At 40.5% G+C, this 22,720-nt stretch overlaps 1 protein-coding gene across 3 annotated transcripts in view; it reads left to right on the plus strand.

Moving 5' to 3' along the window:
• Nucleotides 1-21,578, plus strand: part of CREB1 (cAMP responsive element binding protein 1) — a 44,268-nt gene extending 22,690 nt beyond the window's left edge. For 2 of the 3 annotated variants that reach the window (XM_075711064.1, XM_075711066.1), the window contains 6 exons: nt 900-1,046; nt 3,028-3,128; nt 6,012-6,154; nt 10,355-10,537; nt 11,937-12,091; nt 15,110-21,578. In XM_075711064.1, coding sequence (XP_075567179.1) covers nt 900-1,046; nt 3,028-3,128; nt 6,012-6,154; nt 10,355-10,537; nt 11,937-12,091; nt 15,110-15,250 — 870 coding nt within the window. In that variant the 3' untranslated portion in view covers nt 15,251-21,578. Of the gene's footprint in view, nt 1-899; nt 1,047-3,027; nt 3,129-6,011; nt 6,155-10,354; nt 10,538-11,936; nt 12,092-15,105 lie in introns of all 3 variants that reach the window. The other variant, XM_075711065.1, reaches the window with a different exon arrangement.
• Nucleotides 21,579-22,720: the final 1,142 nt, after the last annotated feature.

Here is a 22,720-nt window from a genome sequence, read left to right on the forward strand (position 1 = left end):
CAGCCTCCCGTAATAGTTCTTGTGACCTGCTAGAGTGAGACTTTCCCCATGTGATGTGAGCAGCTTTGCGTGGGTATTGCTGTCCTCGGAGCCTGAGCCTTCACACAGGGCATGCGTGGCTGTGCACGCAGTGCTAAAGTACCGTGCTGAAGCTGTTAGCATATCCCTGTTGGCATAGCCACTGTGGAGCTGTGCTGGAGAAACAAGTTATGTTTAGGAACTGAGGGTTTAAAATGCGGGCCATTTTTCCTCATAGAAATAACTCTTAAGACTAGAGTTTGTGTTGACCTGTTACACTGAATCACAATAACTGCCTACAAACCATTTGTTTCTGCTGCATACCCATGGGTTTTCTGTCTGAACACAGGGTCAGTTTTCTTTATTTAAATGGACTTTGCCAACTACTCAGTATGATTTAGTCTCTAGAAAGTCTGAGAGGTATGACTCCCTAAAAATTTTAACTTCTTACATCTGGCAAACACTTTGTGTTTTCTTGAGTGAGAACAAAAATAACGGCTCTCCCATATGTTTCTGCCTTTGACTCAGCAGTGTCTATAGGAGTACACCCAAGTCCTAGCAATATCTAACTGAAGTAAGTGAAAGGTAATAATGTGGTTTTATTAGGTTACCTCAAAATAGAGACAGTTGTGTTTTTCTCATTCTTGTCAGCGGTTTTACAAGCACTGTTTTCAGCCTGCAGAAATTCTGCATTAGATTAATTTGTAAAGTAGGTCAGATGTTGGGCTTAGACAGTTCAGGGGGTTTTATATTACGCTGAAACATTTGGGTCATCGAACTGGGGTCTAGAAGAGACATAATTCTTTCACCAAAAAGTGTTCTTGGTAATGAAATAAGATTTTGCAATAACCTAATTTATGCTCACTGTCTCTTCTTTACAGGTATCTATGCCAGCAGCTCACGCAACATCTTCTGCACCCACGGTGACCTTAGTTCAGCTGCCCAATGGGCAGACAGTTCAAGTGCATGGAGTAATTCAGGCTGCCCAGCCGTCAGTTATTCAGTCTCCACAGGTCCAGACAGTTCAGGTACTGACTGAAGAAAATTCCTGTTATGTGAATTGGGCCTTTTGAATAGTCCTGCCAGTGCACTGGTTTCTAATGTGTTTGTGTCCTGGATTGTGTTTTTTGCTTCTATAAACTTCAAGAACATGTTGAAGGCAAAAACTGTACAGTATTTGCTACTCCGTGACTTTTTTTCTGTTCTGGTTTAACCACTTTTCACTTTCAAACATTGCTGAGTTTCATTTCCCTCTAGAATTTGCTTGGTGAGTTTAACAGCTTCACAGTTTTTCTTACAGTATTCCTCTACTTTTTCTCTCTACTGTATTTTCATACATCTTTATTAAGTAAGAGTTCATACTATTCTGAAGTGAACAAAAGGGATTTTTTTTAATAATGTAATCTTTAATCATTAATGAGGCTGATATTCTGGGATGAGAGTCTTTGTGACTTAGAATATTTGCATCGGTTTACGAAACAGATGTGTGTATGTTAATGGTCCTTAAACCTATCAGTCCTCTCATAAAAATGGTTTTAAAATTTGCCTGTTGAATGTTGTTTGCTTTGTAAAGCCTTAACATTTTCTCTTCTGCAAAGCAAAGCAGATAATGCAGTATGATGAAATAGTTTGAAGACCTAGGAGACAAGTAGTCTGAAATCTTTAAAACCTGTAACTTTTGGGGGTTTTTAACCACTTTAGGCCCAGTGATACTGAATGCAGAAAGAGAAATTGCTTGGTGTACAGCAGCTACACAGGGCAAGGACTGTACATCATTCCTTTGCTATTAGTACACTGAGCTCAAAAAAAGTTTAATTTAAAAAAAGTAGACATTATGACTATTTGATACAGGTATTTATTTAAAAAAATAATAAGGCATGCGTAATTTAAAATTAGGCCATTCCGATAATAATCTTTGTTTACTCCTTATCAGCTTCAGTGCTGAGTTTGTGGCAGGCTCTACCCTCCACAGCCATTGGAGTCAAAAGTTTAGAGTTTTAATCTGTCGGAGGTGAGCAGTTTTCAGATAAGTGCACAAGTTACTAGCCCAGGGGTGGAAGATAAGAGACTGACAATGAAACCATGTTTGGAATTCACCTGGCTCAGTGCAAAGCCAGAACCTGTCTGGAATGCTGTGATTATTCAAAGCCTGGTAGTTCACAGTCAGCCTTGGACCTATTCAGGCCCTCTATCTGATAACTGTGAGATTTGGGCGTCGGCAAGCTTTTTGAGCCTTTAGGAATCTTCCCTGTAGTGCATAAAATGTCAGACTGTGAGCTGTGTTTCTCACACAGGCATTTCTCTATTCACTAACTATCATTAGCTTTTGTATATTTGTCACGTGACTATAGTCTTTTGGAAAACAGTCTCTGTTTTTATGTATTGGATATGTTTTTACGGTTTTGGCACAGTTCAAAATTAAAATTATTGAAATATGATTGATACAAACATTTTAGCTTTCCTTCATAAATCTTTGTGGTTTTTTAGCACAGATGTTCAGAATTTTGCAGCACTGCATTATTTTTTAGCATCTTCATGTATGACATTTTCCTGACGATTCCCCCCGCAAAGGCACTCTCTGTATAAGATATCTACCCATTTATTTATAAATTGTTGTTTCTCAACTTCAGTATTTCGCTCTTTGTTTCCAAATGTTTCTGCTATCTTAATTTGGTTTTAGTTTTTCTGTCCCTAAATTTTACTAAAAAATCTTTGTTTCCTTAAAAGGGATGAAAACAACGAATCACAAAAAGCAAAAAGTGTATGGAATTACTGTTTGTATTTTCTTATTGGAGTATTTAAATGGTAAGGGATGTTCTCACAGGTAGATAAATGACTGTGGTCATTCTTCACTGGATCTGTTACTGAACAGATCCCTTCTGTTCATTGCCTAGGTAGAAGCACTGTAGAGTACAGTAGTTACAGTGTTTTTCACAGGATGTCAACATTGCCTTAAAATAAAGATGTTGGAAGTGTCTTGTTAATTTTGATTGTTGTTCTTATTTACAGATCTCCACTATAGCAGAAAGTGAAGATTCACAGGAATCAGTAGACAGTGTCACAGACTCACAGAAACGAAGAGAAATTCTTTCCAGACGACCCTCCTACAGGTATGGAGGTTAAAAGCAGAAACATTTGGCTTGATGGATGCATTATTCGCATGGGGAGACAAACAGTGTGATTGTATAGTTATTTTTAGATTTACCATTTAACTGAAATCTCTCTCCTGCAATGTCTTTCCGTGGAATAGGATGTGAAGAGATAAGCAAATAGGAGGAGGAGGAAGAAACCTCAGCTGTTACACTCAGTTAAGACAGAAATGAGCTGATAATAAGCTAATTGCCAAATTTGTGAAACATTGAGGTGTAATTGTGCTAGGTGCCTTAGAGATAGGTTTAATGGGTGCTTAATACATGCAATACACTGAAGCTTTGCAAGAAAGTGGCTTCTGTATAGTCTGTAGTCTGCAAAAAATCAACTCCATTGTTTTTCATTATTGTTGCAATGCTAGCAGCAATTAAACTTAATTTCTTTTTCCCATGAGACTTTCAATGAACATGTGGTGTTCTGTGGCTCAGAGAGAATTTCTGCTTGAGCAAAATTGGTTGTATTTAAAGTTTAAGAGGTCAGGGTATGAGTTGAATGTAGTGATAGGCATCTAGTATCTTTAGTTGTCATGGCAAATACTTTTACGGTAAGACCAACTGAGGTGCTCCTTCACATGATGTTAGTCATGTGTTACTTTATTAATTAAGCCCTTGCACAGCTTTTTCTGGCGGTACTAAATCTCACTTTTCATTCTTAAAACATGCTAAATAGTGTTAAGGAACAGCTCTGGAGTTCAGCAGGTTTTAAGTGACCTGTGGATTCCTGCTGCTTCAGAAAATTCAGGTGCTCCTTTTTTCTTTATGAGCATGGCCTTAGAAATATAAGCTAGACTCTAGGCCTGAGCGTATCTCACCCATTTTTTTTTTTAGCACTGGCAGATTATTTTCTACCTTCTCCAGCAGCCTTCAAGGCTGTTCTGTGGAAGATAGTGAAAATCATTGCTGAAGAAGATCACTAGCCGTAATAGATACGGGAAAATATTTTTATTTGTGAGGAGCAGTGTTGCTAACTTCAAGGCTGCCACAGACTTCCTTGCAGTCTGCTTCTGCAGTGAGACACTTGCTTTTACTATATATGGAAGAATGGCTGTATATCATGAGACAACAGAGCTAAGTAAACAAGCAGCAACACTGAGAAGACGGGACTTGTGCATGCTAACTTCTTGTTGAGATGGACTCCTTTGCGTGCACTGATGCCACACCACAGCCTCTGGCCTCAAACCAGATCACGGTGACGCAGCAAAACTTTGTAATTGTAAAACTTGCGTGTGCAGCTCAGACTCTGGGCCAGGGTAGGGGTCATGTCAGAAAGGCTGAGACAGACTACAGCTGTTTTAGTGAGTTCCCATTTGGCATTATTCAAGCTGCTGTAACTGGCCCCAGAGACAAGACAGGTGCAGATAGGTTCACAGAATTGAAGAGCTGTACCTCTTCCTCAGAATCTCCACCTCAATCCTGCTACTGAAGTACATCATGTGTTCCCTGTGTCAGTTCATAGCTCCTATATTTGTAAAGCTGCCACCTTACCTTCTATCTTAAATCCATCTTTATGATGGCAAAGGTAGGTTTTAACCACCAGATCATATCTGACATGAGCTTAAAAAGTGGTGAGCTGTAGTTTCTTCTTTTCCGTTTTGAGCTTCTTAGGTTTAGTTCCTCATCCGCCCTGCTTTCTCCATATTTTTTCATCTGTTTCGTCCACTAGTTTTTCTGGTCTAACACCTAGGTTGCAGACTCTCTGGACAGGGATTTTTTATTTGTCCAAGTGGTGCTTGGCACAGTGGAGTGCTTGTGCAATGCTGGGGTTCCTGCATGCACACAGAGTCAAAACAGCAACAGCAAAACTCTGTTTGTCAAGTTGCTTAGCAGAGTGACTGCTCTCCCCAAATAGCTCCATACAGATGTTCTGGCTCCCAAAGCCTTAGGAGCCTTATTTAAGAAATGAGTGTTGTCTTGGAGCTTGGGGTCTACAGCTGTGTTTGCTTCATCACACTGTGAGTTCTAGTGACAGTCCACAGGAAAACGTGAGGAGAATTACAAAAAATGTTGCCCTTTACCTAAGCATTTTGCAGTGACATAATAAATTATGCCAGCAGTGAAAAGGGCTTGACAGTCCTCTGAGGGACAGTGTTTGGTCTAAATGATGCAAATTGCAGTAACTGCTATGGTCAGTCTTACAGTCATATTCAGTGGGACCTGTAGCAGTGATGTTTTAACAGTTTTGGCTTTGGGTAATTAACTCATGGAAGTAATTAAATAAACTGTTCTTTCCTTTACCCATGCTAATCTCACAGCTTTTTCAGGCAGGGCATCTGTAAATGTAACTAACTGTAACTGTGTGACTTCACTCAAACACCATTGTCTTCCAGGCATGTGTTAGATTATAAACTGGTTGCTCTTTACAAGCATTTCTGCTAACTTCCTTTATACTCAGCTCTCTGGCTGAGGCCTTTATGGTCTCTTAAACAGAGCAGTTCCTCTGATGTAAGTGAAGAGATAACTTTTACCTACTTTTGCTTTCTTCAAGTCTTTATGTGGCTAAAAGCAGGAAGTGAGTAAAAATGGATGAGAGAGAAATGTGTTTTTAATGAAAAAGGTAGGTTGTGATAGCTGTATCTTGGGTTGAGAAGAACCTGTTGAGAAGCACCTTTATCTTGTGTTGATAAGCACAAGTGTTCTGTGCTGGCTCCCTTGCCCATCTGTGCATGGCACTTTGAATAATCCTCTCCAATAAGAGTTTGAAGATAGTGCAGGTTTTTCATTCTGCACCCATATTTTCCTCGCTGGCTTACTGCACTTTTCAGTTTTCTCCAGCATTATGTATCAAATAGACTTTTTTTTTTTCCAATTTTTATTAAAATCTCTACAACACACTGTCTTTGCCAGAAAAATTTTGAATGACTTGTCCTCAGACGCCCCAGGAGTGCCAAGGATTGAAGAAGAAAAGTCTGAAGAGGAAACAGCAGCACCTGCCATCGCCACTGTTACGGTGCCAACTCCCATTTACCAAACCAGCAGTGGGCAGTACAGTATGTAGTCTGAATTTCTCAGTGGTGCTAGTAAGTGGGGATGAGAAGATGAAGAACTATTATTTCTGTAACTGTGTACTAGGACAAAGCAGGAGGTGAAAATAAGATTACATTAATTTGACTGTTTGATAACCAGGCCTTTTAAACACATTCCTATTGTAAGTATTTGAAATGTTCAGCTAACATTCTGGGACTGCTTGCCAGTTAGTGCAGCTAATGCATCCTGAGGCAAAATATGAATTAACCATAGTGCTGTTATAAACTTCTTAACTTCAGGAACCAGATGAGGTAATTCCAGAAGTTTCACAAAATTGTAATCTCATTAACAGAAAAAACACTACAGTCTGCAATTACATTTTTAGAAAATCCTGAAAAAGTAAGAACTTCAGCAACCTTATTTAAAATATGTAATAAATATACGTTTCTGTGTTTTCTTTATTCATTAGATTTTATAGACACAGTGCTTTGACTTAAAGGATTGAGGCTACAGCAGTAAAGCTAGAATTCACATGCTGTCTCACACAAACAGTATTAAATATACAGAAGGGAGAAAGAACTACTTGTTTACACCTTTCTCTTAAAATCTCTTTAAAATTTTGTATTCTGTTTACTCCTTAGCCACTTTGCCTACTACTCTACTTAATTTTATTGAAACTGATGTGGTTAACTCTGCTTTCCTACCATAACTATAAAATAACAGCTTGTGCAGATACTTGAGATTTTGGTGTGTCTGTATATAGGAACACAGTGAAATCCTGTGGAATCACAAATGAGGGGTGATGTCTCAGTACACCTGCATGACAGGATTGAGGGAAAGAAAAGAAAAGAAAAAAACCTAATGAAGTAAGACTGCTTGAAGGGAAAAAAAAAATGTGTGAAGCTGGACCTTTATGAATGAAAACACTACTAGGAAGGTGCTGAGGAAGTTGTAGAGAAGGGGGGGTACAGTCAGAAGAAAAAAAACGCCAAAGCAAGAAGAAAGTGAAACACAAAATGGATAGCAATAGCAACAGAGGAGACTGAAGGGCATAAAGCATGGAAGAGGAGAGGAATTTCAGATGAGAAGAAAAAAGAAAGGACTGAGGAAAAGACCTAAACCAACCAAGAAGAAATTCTTAACTAACAAATTAAAAAGCATTCCCTGGGGGAGGACTGTAGCTCCTCTGTGTGATGCTGTTTTATCAGAAAAACTAATTTGTGTTTTAGGCTGTGTTTTTTGACCCCCCCCAAAAATATGGGTGTTGTGGTTTAACCCGAGCCAGCAACTAAGCACCACACAGCCGCTTGCTCACTCCCCCCTGGTGGGGTGGGGGAGAGAATCCGAAGGGTACAAATGAGAAAACTTACGGGTTGAGATAAAGACAGTTTAATAGGTAAAACAAAAGCCACACATGCAAGCAAAGCAAAACAAGGAATTAATTTGCTACTTCCCATGGGCAGGCAGGTGTTCAGCCGTCTCCAGGAAAGCAGGGCTCCATCACATGTAACAGTTACTTGGGAAGACAAAACACCATCACTCCAAACGTCCCCCTCTTCCTCCTTCTTCCCCCAGCTTTATATGCTGAGCATGATGTCATACGGTATGGAATATCCCTTTGGTCAGTTGGGGTCAGCTGTCCCGGCTGTGTCCCCTCCCAACTTCCTGTGCACCCCCAACCTGCTCACTGCTGGGGTGGGGTGAGGAGCAGAAAAGGCCTTGACTCTGTGTAAGCACTGCTCAGCAGTAACGAAAACATCCCTGTGTTATCAACGCTGTTTCCAGCACAAATCCAAAACATAGCCCCATACTAGCTACTATGAAGAAAATTAACTCTACCGCAGCCAAAACCAGCACATTCTCTACCCCTTATTTCATACCATTTACATCATGATCAGGTCTCACACTGTCCAATACATGCTCATTATCCACCACCACCCTTCCCATCCTTTGATATAATACACAGATATCATTCCTATATGGACCACCCCTGTGAAATGTCTGTAAAATGTCCATAAATATCCACAAAATGTCCATTGAGTTCATTTAGTCCATGACTTTGGGGTCCATCTATTATGGTGGTCACTCAGGACAGGAGAGGTGGTGTGTTGCGTGGAGTTATTGGGCACTAAAGCCACCTCAGGTCAGATCACTGCTGCACTTGCACTGCTTCTTGTAAGGCTTGTCCTCCGTTGGTTTGGGTGGTTCCTGCTATAGTAATTCCTCTAACATGGAATTCAAATCATGGGTTACAAGAATTTAAAGGTATTTCCATTACAATCTCCACCCCTTGGTCTCTTCAGGCCAGGTTATAGGGTTTAACATTGCAATTAACTCCTCCCCTTGCTCCTAGCCTGGCTAGCAACATGGGGGTCCTGCTGTAGTAATTGCCATAACATGCAACTCAAATCCCGGGTTACAACAATCTAAAGGTATTTCCATTGCAGTCTCCACCCCTGGCCCTGTGGACCAGACCATAGGGTTTAACACTGCAATGAACTCCTCCCTTGCCCCTGCTCTGGCTCGGACTTACCCACTCCCTTAGGGGTGTACCTGCTCCAAGTGGACCCTTATCTATGAGCCACAGCCTCTCCAGGGGTATGCCTGCTGCGGCGTAGACTTATCCACAGTCACAGTCGCTTTGAGGTGTACCTGTTCCAGCGTGGCCTTCTCCATGGGCCACAATGCCTTCAGAGATACGCCTGCTCCAGCATGGCCTTAGCCATGGCTGCAGTCCCTCCAGGGGCGTACCTGCTGTGTTGTGCGCTTATCCATGGCCACACGCTTTGAGGTGCTCCAACATGGCCTCATATGCAGCCACTGATGCTTCAAGGTGTACCTTTTCCAAGGTGGACTTATCCACAGCACAGATGCTTTGAGGTGTACCTTCTCCAGGGTGGACTTACCCTTGGGCCATAATCCTGTCAGAGGTATACCTGTTGCAGCACAGACATCACCACGGCCACAGATGCTTTGAGATGTACCTGCTCTGGCATGGGCTTATCCACGGCCACAGACACTTTGGGGTGTCCTGCTCCCACATGGACTCATCCACAGGTCACAGTCCCTTCAACTTGAGTTCATACTGGAGTTCCAGCCTGTCCAGTACAGCAGCACAGAAACAGCAGCGATGCCCTGGCCCTCTGCCAGCCCAGGCGCATGGCCATTGCTGTTATCAAAATGTTCCCAGGCACAGCACAGTGAGATGATAAGCAGCACAGCAGTACAGCAAGCAGCAAAAGCAAAAAGCAGCCACTGACAAGCACTAGACTCTAATATACAGCAAGGCGAGCAAGCCCCATGGCAAGAACAGGAGCCTGCCAATTAATAGCTAAACAGCAATAACAGCTATAAATTCAATCTAGCGCATTCCAATCAGATCTGTCATTATCTTGAACCCTTTGAGCCCCACGTTGGGTGCCAAAAAAGGACTGTTGTGGTTTAACCCGAGCCAGCAACTAGGCACCACACAGCCGCTTGCTCACTCCCCCCTGGTGGGGTGGGGGAGAGAATCCGAAGGGTACAAATGAGAAAACTTACGGGTTGAGATAAAGACAGTTTAATAGGTAAAACAAAAGCCACACATGCAAGCAAAGCAAAACAGGGAATTAATTTGCTACTTCCCATGGGCAGGCAGGTGTTCAGCCGTCTCCAGGAAAGCAGGGCTCCATCACATGTAACAGTTACTTGGGAAGACAAAACACCATCACTCCAAACGTCCCCCTCTTCCTTCTTCCCCCAGCTTTATATGCGGAGCATGATGTCATACGGTATGGAATATCCCTTTGGTCAGTCGGGGTCAGCTGTCATGGCTGTGTCCCCTCCCAACTTCCTGTGCACCCCCAGCCTGCTCGCTGCTGGGGTGGGGTGAGGAGCAGAAAAGGCTTTGACTCTGTGTAAGCACTGCTCAGCAGTAACGAAAACATCCCTGTGTTATCAACACTGTTTTTCCAGCACAAATCCAAAACATAGCCCCATACTAGCTACTATGAAGAAAATTAACTCTACTCCAGCCAAAACCAGCGCAATGGGTCTCACGAAAAACTGAAAACTTACTTTCAAAGCATGATTTCTTTAATGTACATTAAAGCCATGTGTCTGATTTGAGGGTGTTCAAGGGATTTAATTCAGACCAGTATTATTCCTTATCTAGGTTTAATACTGTAAGCTAGTGAGTGAGTAAATTAGTGTCTTAAATGCTGTGTCGATTTTTTTGTTTTCAGTTGCTATTACCCAAGGAGGAGCAATACAGTTGTCTAATAATGGCACAGATGGAGTACAAGGTCTCCAGACATTGACTATGACTAACGCAGCTGCAACCCAACCTGGCACCACCATTTTACAATATGCACAGACCACAGATGGACAACAGATACTTGTACCCAGCAACCAAGTTGTTGTACAAGGTGAGATCTGTATAACGTCTTTTCTATGCAGATATAAGTTGCCAGCCTAACTCCTTCATATGTGTCAGGAGACAGAATTAACAGCTTTGGCATAGATAAGTCTCCAAAATGATTAAAGGAAATTCTGGACAAAGCTATTTGTCACATTTTCCTGGGGCCGTTCCCTTCAGATTGATAAAATTGGATATTTTGGATTTACTTCTTAAAATAATGTATTTATTTTTGGTTTTCCATGCTGTATTTCCTGCATTTTGTCCATATGATTTTCTTTTATATGTTCTGCAGAACTCATACCACTTTAGAGTTCTGAGTTCTCCCAGATAGTCATCTGCAACAATAGTAAATTTAAAGCAAAGCATTAAAGTTAGGAAAGAAGGTTGTTTGATACTTTCTTTCTATAAGGACACTTTAATTTATTAGTCATTTTTTCCCCTTTTGAATTACAAGTCATAATTTCTTCCTATTGTGGATTTTGTAACTAGTCACCAAGTACTTAGTCACTGAGTCTTAGAATCACAGAATAATTTAGGAAGGTGCCTTAAGAGATCGATCATTTAGTCTAGGCCTCCACTTAGAGCAAGCAAGGCTACTTCAACTTAGAATAAGTTGGGGTTTTTTATTGTATTAAAATAAATGTTTTGGTTTAGTAAAAATTGGGGGGGGGGTATTAAAAATCTGTTTATTAAAAATAACAGAAAAATGTACCTACTTTTGTGATTGTAAAGCAGGTGATTTGAAAGTTATCCAGTGAAGGGTCTCCAGGCATCAGTGAAAATACATAGCCAAGAAAAATACTATTGTTGTATTGATCTTCTGGTTTTTGTGTTCTTCAGTACATGATTTCTTTACTAGCTTGGGCAAATATAACACACTCCTAGATTGCAGTAAACAAACAAAACAAATCCAAGACCTTGTTCATTCTAGAGAAGTAGTGAAGTTGAGTGCCTAGCTTGCACAGTCTCTCTCTTGTTGGAGTAAATGCTACATTTCTACACCCTTTTTTCTGTGCCAAATACTTACACATGCAGTTTCTCCTTTTACAGATAGATATTTGGAGCATAGCTAGAAATAGTTTGCCATCCTTCATCTTCTTAAAACTGCTAAAACTGCCCAAAAACCAGAGAAGTAAAAAGGAATGTACTAAGGGAGAAAGCAGCACAGCAATACAGCAAGACAAATCAAGTTATCAAGCACAGGTGAAGACTTCTTCAGCAGGAATGCCCAAAACCTTGTATACATTAATAAACTAAGACTGAGATAGCAATGATGACCCAGGTGATGGTCATCCCTCCTGTACTGTAGCACAGAGTGCATGGTTAGATAGATGACTAGGTGCTCTTCACACCATGTTTAACAGCGCTGTCACCAAACTGACAGGATGTTCCCTTCTGTCTTTCAGCTGCCTCAGGAGATGTGCAGACCTACCAGATTCGCACTGCCCCTACCAGCACCATTGCACCAGGCGTAGTCATGGCATCCTCTCCAGCACTTCCAACCCAGCCAGCAGAAGAGGCCGCACGGAAGAGAGAAGTGCGTCTAATGAAGAACAGGCATGTACATTTAGATCACTTTTTTTCCAGTCAGCTCTGCATAGAAATAAGAGTATTAAGCACTAAGAATCCTGATCTTAGTCATTTTATGAAATGCTTTCCGAACAATTTGCCTTTATTTAAAGGTGCAAAGCAAAGCAGCACATCTGCTAATACCATGTATTGTGACTATGAAACCTTAAGTAAAGGTGTCAGACACATTCTGTGAGGTGTGTGAATTTGGTTGTTGCTATAACGAGAAAAGTAATTGGTGAGAGACTTGTATGACTGCAGATATGTTCTTAAAGACACCAAGGTGAGTTGATTTTTTCGAGTTGATACATTCATGTAGTTTCCTTTCCTGGATTCTTTACCTTAGCCTTGCACATGCATTCTCTGTCCCACCTGCACTCTTCACAAGTGCTTTCTTGATTGTCTCACTTGTTCTCTTCTGCTGCTTGCCTTTTGGGTTTTATTCTCTGGAGGCAGAAAGACTCGAGGAGAGGCTAAATGAGCAGTTACTCCTTTTGATGTCTTGCGGAGCCAGTAGTGGCAGCAGAGGGGCTGAAAGAAAGAGAGAGGGGAGACTTGGCCCTGTAGGATTTAGTGTGGGAGGAGGAACAGCCAAGCCTACTGAGGTGGGGCTTGGTGGAGGCAGTGAAGGAAGAGAGCAGCAGAGAGAAGTTGGGCATGATGCTCCTTAAACCTACTGCTGTAGGCGAGCAAAGGCATAAGCCTGAGCCGACCCATCACACCAAGCTTGAACTCCATCCACAGATTTGAGCCTGTATGTTATACTGTGACACTGGGAAAACAGCAGTGCTTCCCTCCCCTGTGAGGAGGGGAAGCCCCATGAAAGCACTGTTTACTTCATCTGTCAGTCTGAAAAAACTGTTATGTTGTACAGGTGCATTTATCTTCTGTAGACTACTAAGCTATGAACAAATAGAAAGTTAACATGAGCAGACCCAGTGCTTCTCTGGGGGGCTTTAATGAAGTAAATAATGCTGAACAGCAGAGTTCACTTTTTAAAAAGATTTTTGTACAGAATGTCACCCATCTCCCCTTTTTATATATTTTTCTGATATCAGTGAATAGTAGATGTCACCCTTTCAGGCTCTGCATTTGAGAAAAAAATTAATTATCATTCTGAATCCCCTCATTTAGTCAGCAGTCTTATTCCAGTAAAAGAAAGCTTTTGTGTTTGGGAAAGCCAAGAAAAACAATGCGGAATTACCCTCACTTGAGTTAAATTGACAGCTTTTGCAACAGTATCATGTTGCATGCGGTGCTTTTAGCCTGCCTGCTTAATAGATATTTGCAAATCTAGGCTTCATAGCGAAGCAGGGGAAAGGGATATAGTGAGGCAGATGGTGAGGTGGTACTTATTGGAGGATTATAGCGTAAATATTCATAGATATTATTGTGCAAATTTTCTGTGTAAATTTTACATTTTAAAAGCTCTCTTGCAATTCAGTATAATTCTAGCTGTTCATAATGAATAACTAATGCACGCAGACTTGAGGTGGCTTAATATACAGCCCAAGCTGGCACAAAAATCACAAAAAGAAAGAAAAAGTTGTCACCCCAAGAAGACAGGTTAGTAGTTTGTACTGGAAGGCACTTCCTGATCCAGTAGCACTTAATCTTTTGTTGACACAAGTAACAGTCCAAAATGACTTAAATTCTAAATGTTGCACATGGCCCACTGAAGTGCTGCAAGCATGTGAAACTGTATTTGTAGGAGTGACAAATGGATACCTGAGTCCTTTCAGGGCTTACAAACTAGGGTTTTTGCATCCTGTCTCATTTGTGGAGCTGAATTTCAAAAATTACTTCTAGAGTCTTCTTACCAGGTAGGTGCTGGAACAGACATTCTTTTTTACTTAGTACTACCACTGTTATTTATCTAATAAGCAGAAGAACTGGGTTCAGTTTTGTCCTCTCGTTTCCCAGAACGTTGACTGTATCACCAATCTGTGCAGTATTTGCAGCGAAGGGACACTCAGACTCTCCTTTTGAAGCTGCTCTGCTTTGCACCTAAAGGTTCAGGGCAAACAGGCATGTACATTTACATGTATCTGCAGTGTGCTGCTTTGACAAGCTGCATTGCAGGAGGAGAGCCCTCAGTGTGCACTCCCATCCACCCGTGGCATTTAGCCTTGTGCTTACTTTGCACATTGGTACCATTACTGTTGCTGTGCAGGATAGCTTCTGCTTTGGTGTTACCACCTTCAGGATGCTCAGCAGCACGTTAACACCTTTCAGGTATTTTTCATTGGTGTCCTTAGTATGTTACCAAGTTACCTACGGGCAACTCAGTCTTACAAGCAAGCCTTAAAAGACTGACTGTCTCGAGATCTGCCGCAGCACATTAACGCTGCCATGTTCTTGGCACAGCAGACAAGGACTAAAGAATGATGTGGTTGCTAGTGACTGTTTATTTTGTGATTTTTTTGAGTCATTTATATTATCATTGCAGTGATGCAGACATTATTAATAACATGAAAGTATTGCTCGAGAGCAAATACATGAATGCTGTAAATAAAGCTTTTTTTGCTCCGGTTGAACATCCTGACCATTAGTATTTGGTTGGACCTGCAGCAAAGGGAAGAGTTAAGACTATGAAGACATTAAGAGATGAACGTTGCTCTTATACATGTTTTTATTATTCATCTATTTATTATAATAAAATCAATGAAATTATTGCAGCAGCATTTGACTCGGCCTAAAGGCTCTAATGTAAGTCCTGCAAGCAGAATTTTGTCATTGTGTAGGATCCTTTTCTTACAGAAGCAGAATTTTATTCGTGCTGTCTTACTGGGATCTGCATGTTGAAATAATCTGTGGATCTTGAGTGTGTGTGATTTGTGAGAAGCAATTGTTATGAATTCAGCCTTTTTTCCTAACTTGCATTTCTTAGCAATACCTCCATATTCTAAAAATGGCAGTACTAGGTAAAAGTTTGACCTGAACAGTTAAGTAGCCCATGTCTGCAAGTAATTGTTCTGGATTTGAATGGCCTTTTTTGCTTTGCAGAGAGGCAGCACGTGAATGTCGCAGGAAGAAAAAGGAGTATGTGAAATGTCTAGAAAATCGAGTGGCTGTGCTTGAAAACCAAAACAAGACACTGATTGAGGAGTTGAAAGCACTTAAGGACCTTTACTGCCACAAATCAGATTAATTTTGGATTCCCATTTTCACTTGTCCAGGTGGGATAGAGACTGGTTCTGGCTATACCCAGAAAGACAAAGTAAACTTTTTATTTTCTAAACATTTCTTTTTTTCTATGCGCAAAACTGCCTGAAGCAACTACAGAATATACTTCATCTGTGCTTTGCATCAAACTGTGAATGTTCAAGTACTTGCCTCCTCTTCTCCCCCTACAAGATTGTTTTCATCATCAGTCTCAGCGTGAAGAAGAAGAACAGGCTTCTTTCTCGTCTCCCCATCCTCTTCAAGGAGTAACAGTGGTCACTTGGGAAGTTACTGTGGGGAGGGTCCTTTTGTGATGGTTTCAAGAATTTGTGCTGAGCTCTTTCCATTGCCTTAGAGACAGAACCACCCCAGCCTCTTGGTCCAGAAAACTGTGGGCCACATACGTGGAGCATGCATGGTGCAATGAAGAAGCAATGTTTGCCAAATTGGTTTCACATATTCATTATGAACTATAAAAATACACGGCTAAGCGGCATGCCAAATGAAAGGCGCTTCACAGTCACGTTCTTGGTGTGGAGATAACATACCTTTTTCAAACTAGCCCAGGAGGGGTTTTGATTTGTAATCTGTATTAAGCCCTCCTAGACTAGTAAAAACTTCTCCATACCTCAGAAACAAATGCATTGAAATGAGCTTCACTGGTCAGTTGTTGCTTCTCAAAGTATGTGTGCAAGTGTGTTCAACATTCTGAATGCACAAAAAGCAAGTACCAACTTCATGGGATGTTGGTTGGGAAATGGTATTTGAATGGGAAAGGAATTCAGAATAAAAAAAGTACAATAGTGACGTTTAGAAAGCAGTCACATAGTAAGCAAGGGTAACACATGAAAGCACTACCTATTTGTATGCAGAACAACTAAGCAGTTGAAGCATGGCCAACTCCACATACATACTCCCTGATGACAGTATAGTCTGTGTCCCAAGTCCTCTCAAGCGATGAGGTTATTTCTATTTCCCTACCACTATCTTACATAATGGAAATTATTGTACTCAATGGAAACATCAGCCTGGTTTGCTAGATTTGTTTTCAAACTTTGAGGCTGCCTTCCATGCATAAATCAAATTGCAGTATGACAACTACCAGGACAACCTCAAATATTGAAGAGGACTTCAAACACAAATATCCAGTTTCTGCTTTGCAAGAGACAATATTAATTATTTGAACCTGGCCAGGCTAGCTAAGTTCTTAATTTATTCAGAGGATTTTTTCATGTAAAGGGTCAGATTTACCGAGTAATTTATTCCTGTAAGTAAAATTACTCATGTGCCTCAGACATTTGCAAGATCAATTTTTCTGTGTGCACTGAGGAAATGTGATCTTTCCCAGATTTACATTGTTAAAAAGGTAGTTCATGTTTAAAAACAACTCTGTACTAAGCATTAGGTCTTCAGAAGAATCATACTCAAAAAGAACCAAAAAAGAATGTCAAGAAGTCATCAAAAAGAATGTGTCAAAAAGAATCATGTGCAGTTTGTTTACTGGCCCCCTGAAGCCAGTCTCTTGATACATTAACTTGGGTCATTTGATGGAGTAAGTTTACTTTGGGCTTATGGTCAAACTTTTATGTATAGAGACGTATGAATAAGACTCCGGTCTGTACTAATGCCTTGCCTAGCGAAGTATTAGCTAATATTTTTTTCCCATTCACTCTATCTGTTTTTAAGTTAAATTTCAAACGTGAGCTTCTAAAAGGTTATACACAATCAATGTGACGTTGTAAGAAGAACATCTGGAAGACTCTGGGCAGTTGAGTCTCAAACAGCTAAGCAGTATTAAAAGTTACAGTTTTCTCGTTTGAGAGGGCATTCAGTTTCCAAGAGACTTTAAAAGGAGCAGGGTTAAACTTGTAGCATTATTGTTAAACCTAGAGTTATCGATAATTTCAAATTATGTTTGTATTTCAAGAAGAGAACATAAGTATCAGAATTATGAGAATTAATTATCACAAGTTTTGAGGGGGTTTATAAATGGTCTATTTTTATCTGCCATAGAGAATTGATTTTCATGTTTTTATTTAATGGAAGGTTAATTTATTACTTTAGTGATGCAAATTTAAAGAAGACCCTAAATTCTCAGTAATGCTTTTATAAAAATTGATTCTTGAAGTCAGAGAATATAAATACATACAACGGTTACCACTTTTTCAGTACTAGTGCTGAAGTAGAAGTCTTGATAACGCAGGAGTCATTCTTGTAAAACAGGAAGCTCACGATGGCCTAATTTACAGAGTTCTATGGAATGGTTCCTCCAGCTTTTGGAAACACAGAATAGGCTGTACATGCCTACATTAAGGCTGTTTCTTTTGTAAAACCATCTGTTTGCAAAAACTTGAGTTTTTGCAGCGAACCTCAGTGAGACTGGCTGTGATCGGAGAGCTGTTCCTAGTGGGTCCTGTGCCGATAGTCACTCGGCACAAAGCCTGGGCGCTGAATGGACCAGAAAGCCTAAGCCGGTACTGGGCCGGGGTTCTTCTAATGCAGGGCTGGTGCAAATTTGTGCGGCGGTGAGAGGAGAACTGTATTACCGGTTTGTATGGTCTGCGAGTAGTCTGTAGTGTTACTAGTCTAGACTTCATTAGCAACAAACGTTTCACTAAGAAAAAGAACGTTATTTTAAAGTACATAGTGATCTGCATGAATCTCTATGCTGCACTGAGGATTTAGGGACTTGAATTTCTTTAATGGAAATTTTAAATTACAATAATAAAAAATGTATTAGACCAAGTACAGGGCTGGCTAGGGTTACCCATACATGCTTTCCTATTCATACTGACCCAGAAAGGGCAAGAATGTGACACAGGAATCCATTCATATGTTATTTACCAAGTAGTGAGGTTGGGGTAATCAGCTTCTATAAACTAAGGCCATTTGGAAGTAGGACGGAAATTATGCTGGCAGGGGGGAGGGAGGGTTAGTTTTATATCTCACAGTTGTGAGTTTTCAAGAACTGATAGCCTGTTTTACCTGAAGAGAGGGTTAGAAAGGGCTAGATCCATTATGTTCATAATAAACAAGAATTGATTTGAAATATAATTTTTGTAATGTCATTATTTTGCAAAACAACAGCACCAATCAGGCAGTTAAGATATTGTCAGAGGTGCTCTTTTAATTTAGATATTCTTGGAAAATACATATGTATAATATATGTACATATATATATATATACACACAGTATATAATCTACAGCTCTGAGAGCTTTTAAGTCAGGAATGCTGAGTATTATAGTATATGGAGGTCTGAAAAAATTTTTACTTTTCTCTGTGTGTGTCTGGGTGTGTGTGGATGCGTGCGCGTGTGTGAAAGCTTCCCCCCTGCCCCAGTAGTTCTGGGCTGCATTATTCTAGCGCTTATTACTGATTTGTTTTGTGCTGTTTCTCAGTTATCCATTTTCAAGAATTTTATTTCATCTTTCATGGCTTTTGTGAGGTTTGTTTTTGTTTTTTATTGATGGAGATTTTTGAAATTATGTAAACAGTTGTTTTACAACACCCCCACCCCCCCGAATAATTCACTTTTGTGCTTTTTCTCTTTGGCAGCTATATATCAAAGGCAAAACAATTGGAAAGATTGTTAAGGTGTTATTTTCTAAAGGAACCACTGGTAAGACTTCTGTTTTCCTCCTGGGGTAGTGGCGATGCATTTTTATTTAAGCAGCGATTTCACCAGAATCAGGTGGTTGCCAGCACCATTGCTTGTATCTGGAAAGCACAATTTTAGCCTGTCATGCTCGTCAGGACTGTACAGACACCTGCAGGTTCTGGCTCTTCTGTAGTTGGCGTTTGTGTTGCAGACCACTGTCTTCTCTGGTACTTGTAAGTTGATCAGAAAATTCGTGGGGGTGTTTGGAATCATTAAGAGGCTCAGGAAAAAAAACGTTAGATTTAATAAGGAAAAACAGCCCTGATAGTTTCTGATCTAAATTTGTACTACAGGTTTTTTTTAAACTGGGCTTCCAGTAGGCTGCAGCTGCAATTAGTCACCTGTTAGTGAAAACTGGCCTCTGCTTTTTTATTTTATATTTTTTTTAATTCATGCCAGACAGACAGCGCTTTTTGTGAGTTAAAGTAAAGACAAGTCTCCCCATCAAAGCAAGTTCATTATCAGTGGTTGCAAATCTATGACAATTCATAGAGAATTTCATTGGTTTTCTAAGACCCTGTTTTTACTGTCATTTTTTCACCCTGAAGGTGGTTAGTGATGTTACATTTGCCAATGATCTAACCAAAAGGTCATGTATTTATTTTTGCTACACTATATTCTTTGTAAATTTAATTAAAATGTGCACTTTTAAAAAAAAAAAAAAAAAAAAACAAAACACAGAACAAAAAAAAAAAAAGAGCAATTGGGTTTGCTTGAGAAGCTCCCTGGCACAATTGTTGTAATCCTGCTGCCTGCACACAGTTCACTCCTCTCCCCACAGCAGCTGACTCCCCTGCAAATTTAACTTGCTGATTAGCACCTGGCGTCCAGCAGGCATTACTTCAAAATGGCAGGAGATCTGAACTGGCAGTACTGAAGACTGGAAAGAATTAAGTGTGTGGTGTCTCAGAGCAGTATGTACAGGATGGATGTGAAATTATTTTTAGAATAGAACTAGTTCAGTGATCCCAAGTGGGAAAGGGAGGTTAATTTGGAAGGAAAGCTGAACTATTTTTCAGCCACTTTATTCCCCTTTTCTTAATTTGAGATTTGGCTGCAAATTTTACAAGCTGCATTCCAAGAAAATAAATCAAAAGGCTTTCCAATTCTTTGACACCAGGAAGTAAAGGTACACTGACAGTGTGTCACCCTGCTTTAAAAGATGAAAAAAAAAAAAGCACAACCACCTTTCTTTTGCAGGAACAATGATAATTTAGCGGTAACCCTGAAATCTGTCACTGTGAGCAGGCTTTAAAAGCATACAGTACATTGATGGTTCTCTGTACTGTGCCTGGGAACTCGTTTCCCTGAGCTTTTGAATTTGCTAGCTGTGAAAGACACTGATTTTGCAGAAACCTGAATGTATCGTGAAGCTCAGTTGGTCTGGAAGGAGCCAGACCGATGAAGAGAAACAGGGTGCTGAAATCCTATCTACTGTGTGCTTGTGACAGGTTCAGGTCTGTGGATGGATATGGCTTAAATCTGTACATCTTTAGGGAAAAGGCACCAGATCCAGTTGGTAAAGAGGGTTTGCATTTCAAGTGTTCTGCCTTGGAATGTGTTTTTTTTAATGTATTTAAGCTCTGGCCCACAAAGAGACTTGCTAGGGCTAGTTTGCGTAGCACAAATTGAAGACAGCGGCCTGTCTGGGTTCTGGTTCGGCAGGTGCGGTCTGTGACTTGCGGTGTGACTGGTGAGTTCAGGTCTCGCTTTCACTAGCGAGAGTGAGTTCAGGTCTCGCTTTCGCTAGCGAGAGGCAGGAGAAGTCAGCTGTCCTCGGGAGCTGTGTGCTGGCAGGGAAGGGGCCAGGGACGGCCTGTAAGGATCCACGGTTGGCTCACTCCATAAGCTGGCCATTTACTGTACTCACGACTTGGGAGCAGTCGGTTCACTTGGTCTCAGCCTCAGCTATGTATTTCTCTAAATTAGGGGATAGCTGAGTGAGAGCATGGGGACGGAAGGCCTTGAGCCAGTTAGTTACCTGGAAATGGCCACCTAAGAACTAAGGATGCTCTCCACAAGTTGTGTTTTATCCAGGTGCCACTCCATTTTTTTTTTTGTGTGTGTGATGACATTTATTTATATTAAAACATTAATTTTTAAAAGTTCTAGAACTTCAAGTTTGTATGAGATTTGAAACTGTGCTGTTTATATGGACTTCTAGGGATGGGATGAGGGGCAGGGCAAGAAGAGGTGGCTAGTTGGCAGTCAACCCCTCCGCAGACTTGTCCACAGATTGGTTGTTTGCTTAAAAAAATGAGTCGTTTCTACTCTGGATTTATAATTTGAAATTGCTTTGGAACAACATTTTTCAGGGAAGCTTCCAGAGCGAGGGTTGTTATTCTCCCTTTGTGATGTAAGCTGGAAAGAGTAAGTTCACCTCATCTGCATTTCTGATTCTTTACCCAAACCATGTCAGCACAGGACAGGGTATTTGAGCTTGACTCCCACATACTTGTGGAAGTTAAAGGACTAAATGAAAATCCATTATTGGGGGATATAAATTCTTATTTACATTTCCCCAAAAGTCTAGAAACATCCCTGTTGTGGTTTTTTTTTTACTTATTTTTTTGTGCTTTATCTGTGTTTTAAAAAAAAATGTACTGGGTTATAATGCATTTTATTAACACTATGTACATATTAGCTGCTTTGTGTTTCAGAATGGTAGTAATTGCTTTGTATATTAAAGTGATTCTTGTGAATTTGTGAATTATTGTCATAAAGAAGTGCTTTTTCTTACTGTAACCTTTGTGGTATAAACTGTCATAACTCCCTTTTTACACAAACATTTATGTGCAGTCACATAAACATGCTTTAAAAAACTCTACAAAAGTCTCTTTTTTGAGCAGGGTGTTCCACTTACACTAATCTAGTGGCAAATGGTAGCTAGATAGGAATATCAGAAAAGGCCTATTTTAAGCAGACTGTGGTGTCCTCTCATGATCTGTGGCCTGCTGTAAGTATTCATGAGATGTTTTCCCCAAAGGGAAGGCTTTTTAAATCTTAATTAAAAGTAATTAGATTAGTGAGCAGTTAAGTCCTGAAAAACAAAGTCTTCCACTTCCGTTATTTTTAAACCTGCTTTCCAGGGTCCATTCTGGTGGCAATTAGTTCTGTTGTTTAGTAATGTGTGAAAGACTTTTCCCTTTCACAGTTTAAATATGCTGTCTTTCCCACTTTTAAGCATTCCTGTAAACCGTGTACTACTGATGTTAATAACAGAGCAGAACAGAAGGCAGCAAACACTGCAAGGATCGCAACCCAATTATGTAATCTGCAAGGCTGGATCCAAACACTGGGATGAAAGCCAGAAGAACAAATTCAGCACTGAGGTAAACACACCTCCAGTGAAATCAGGGGAAGCAGTAAGGTCAGCTCATTATGGCTGGGATTTTGTGGTTTCACAACTGTTTCCATAATGCCATTCACGTACTTGTTCAGAAAAAATCTGCATCTCAGTAAGGAGGGAGAATCCCAAACAGGGGTTAGTCCATGAGATAAAAATGCAGTTTGGCTGGAATTTTGCACTGAAAAGAATCGGGTAACACAGATCCCCGTGCAGTCAGTAGGTCAGCTGGTAAACCTGATTTTTCTGACACTGCTGCACCTTGAAGCTCTTTGTCCATAAGATAGAGAGTTGAATTTCATACTCTGTGTCTTAATGCTAATCAAACATGACTTTAGTTGCAATGACATTTTAGAAAAGTTTGTTCCCTTGCAGAATGGCATGTTTCAGGGATGGTTTCACAATCTCACAGCATGTTCATGTCTTATCTGGTCACTTCCCTGTGACTTA

This window comes from Pelecanus crispus, chromosome 5 (assembly GCF_030463565.1).
Source record: "Pelecanus crispus isolate bPelCri1 chromosome 5, bPelCri1.pri, whole genome shotgun sequence".
Taxonomy (NCBI): Eukaryota; Metazoa; Chordata; class Aves; order Pelecaniformes; family Pelecanidae; genus Pelecanus; species Pelecanus crispus.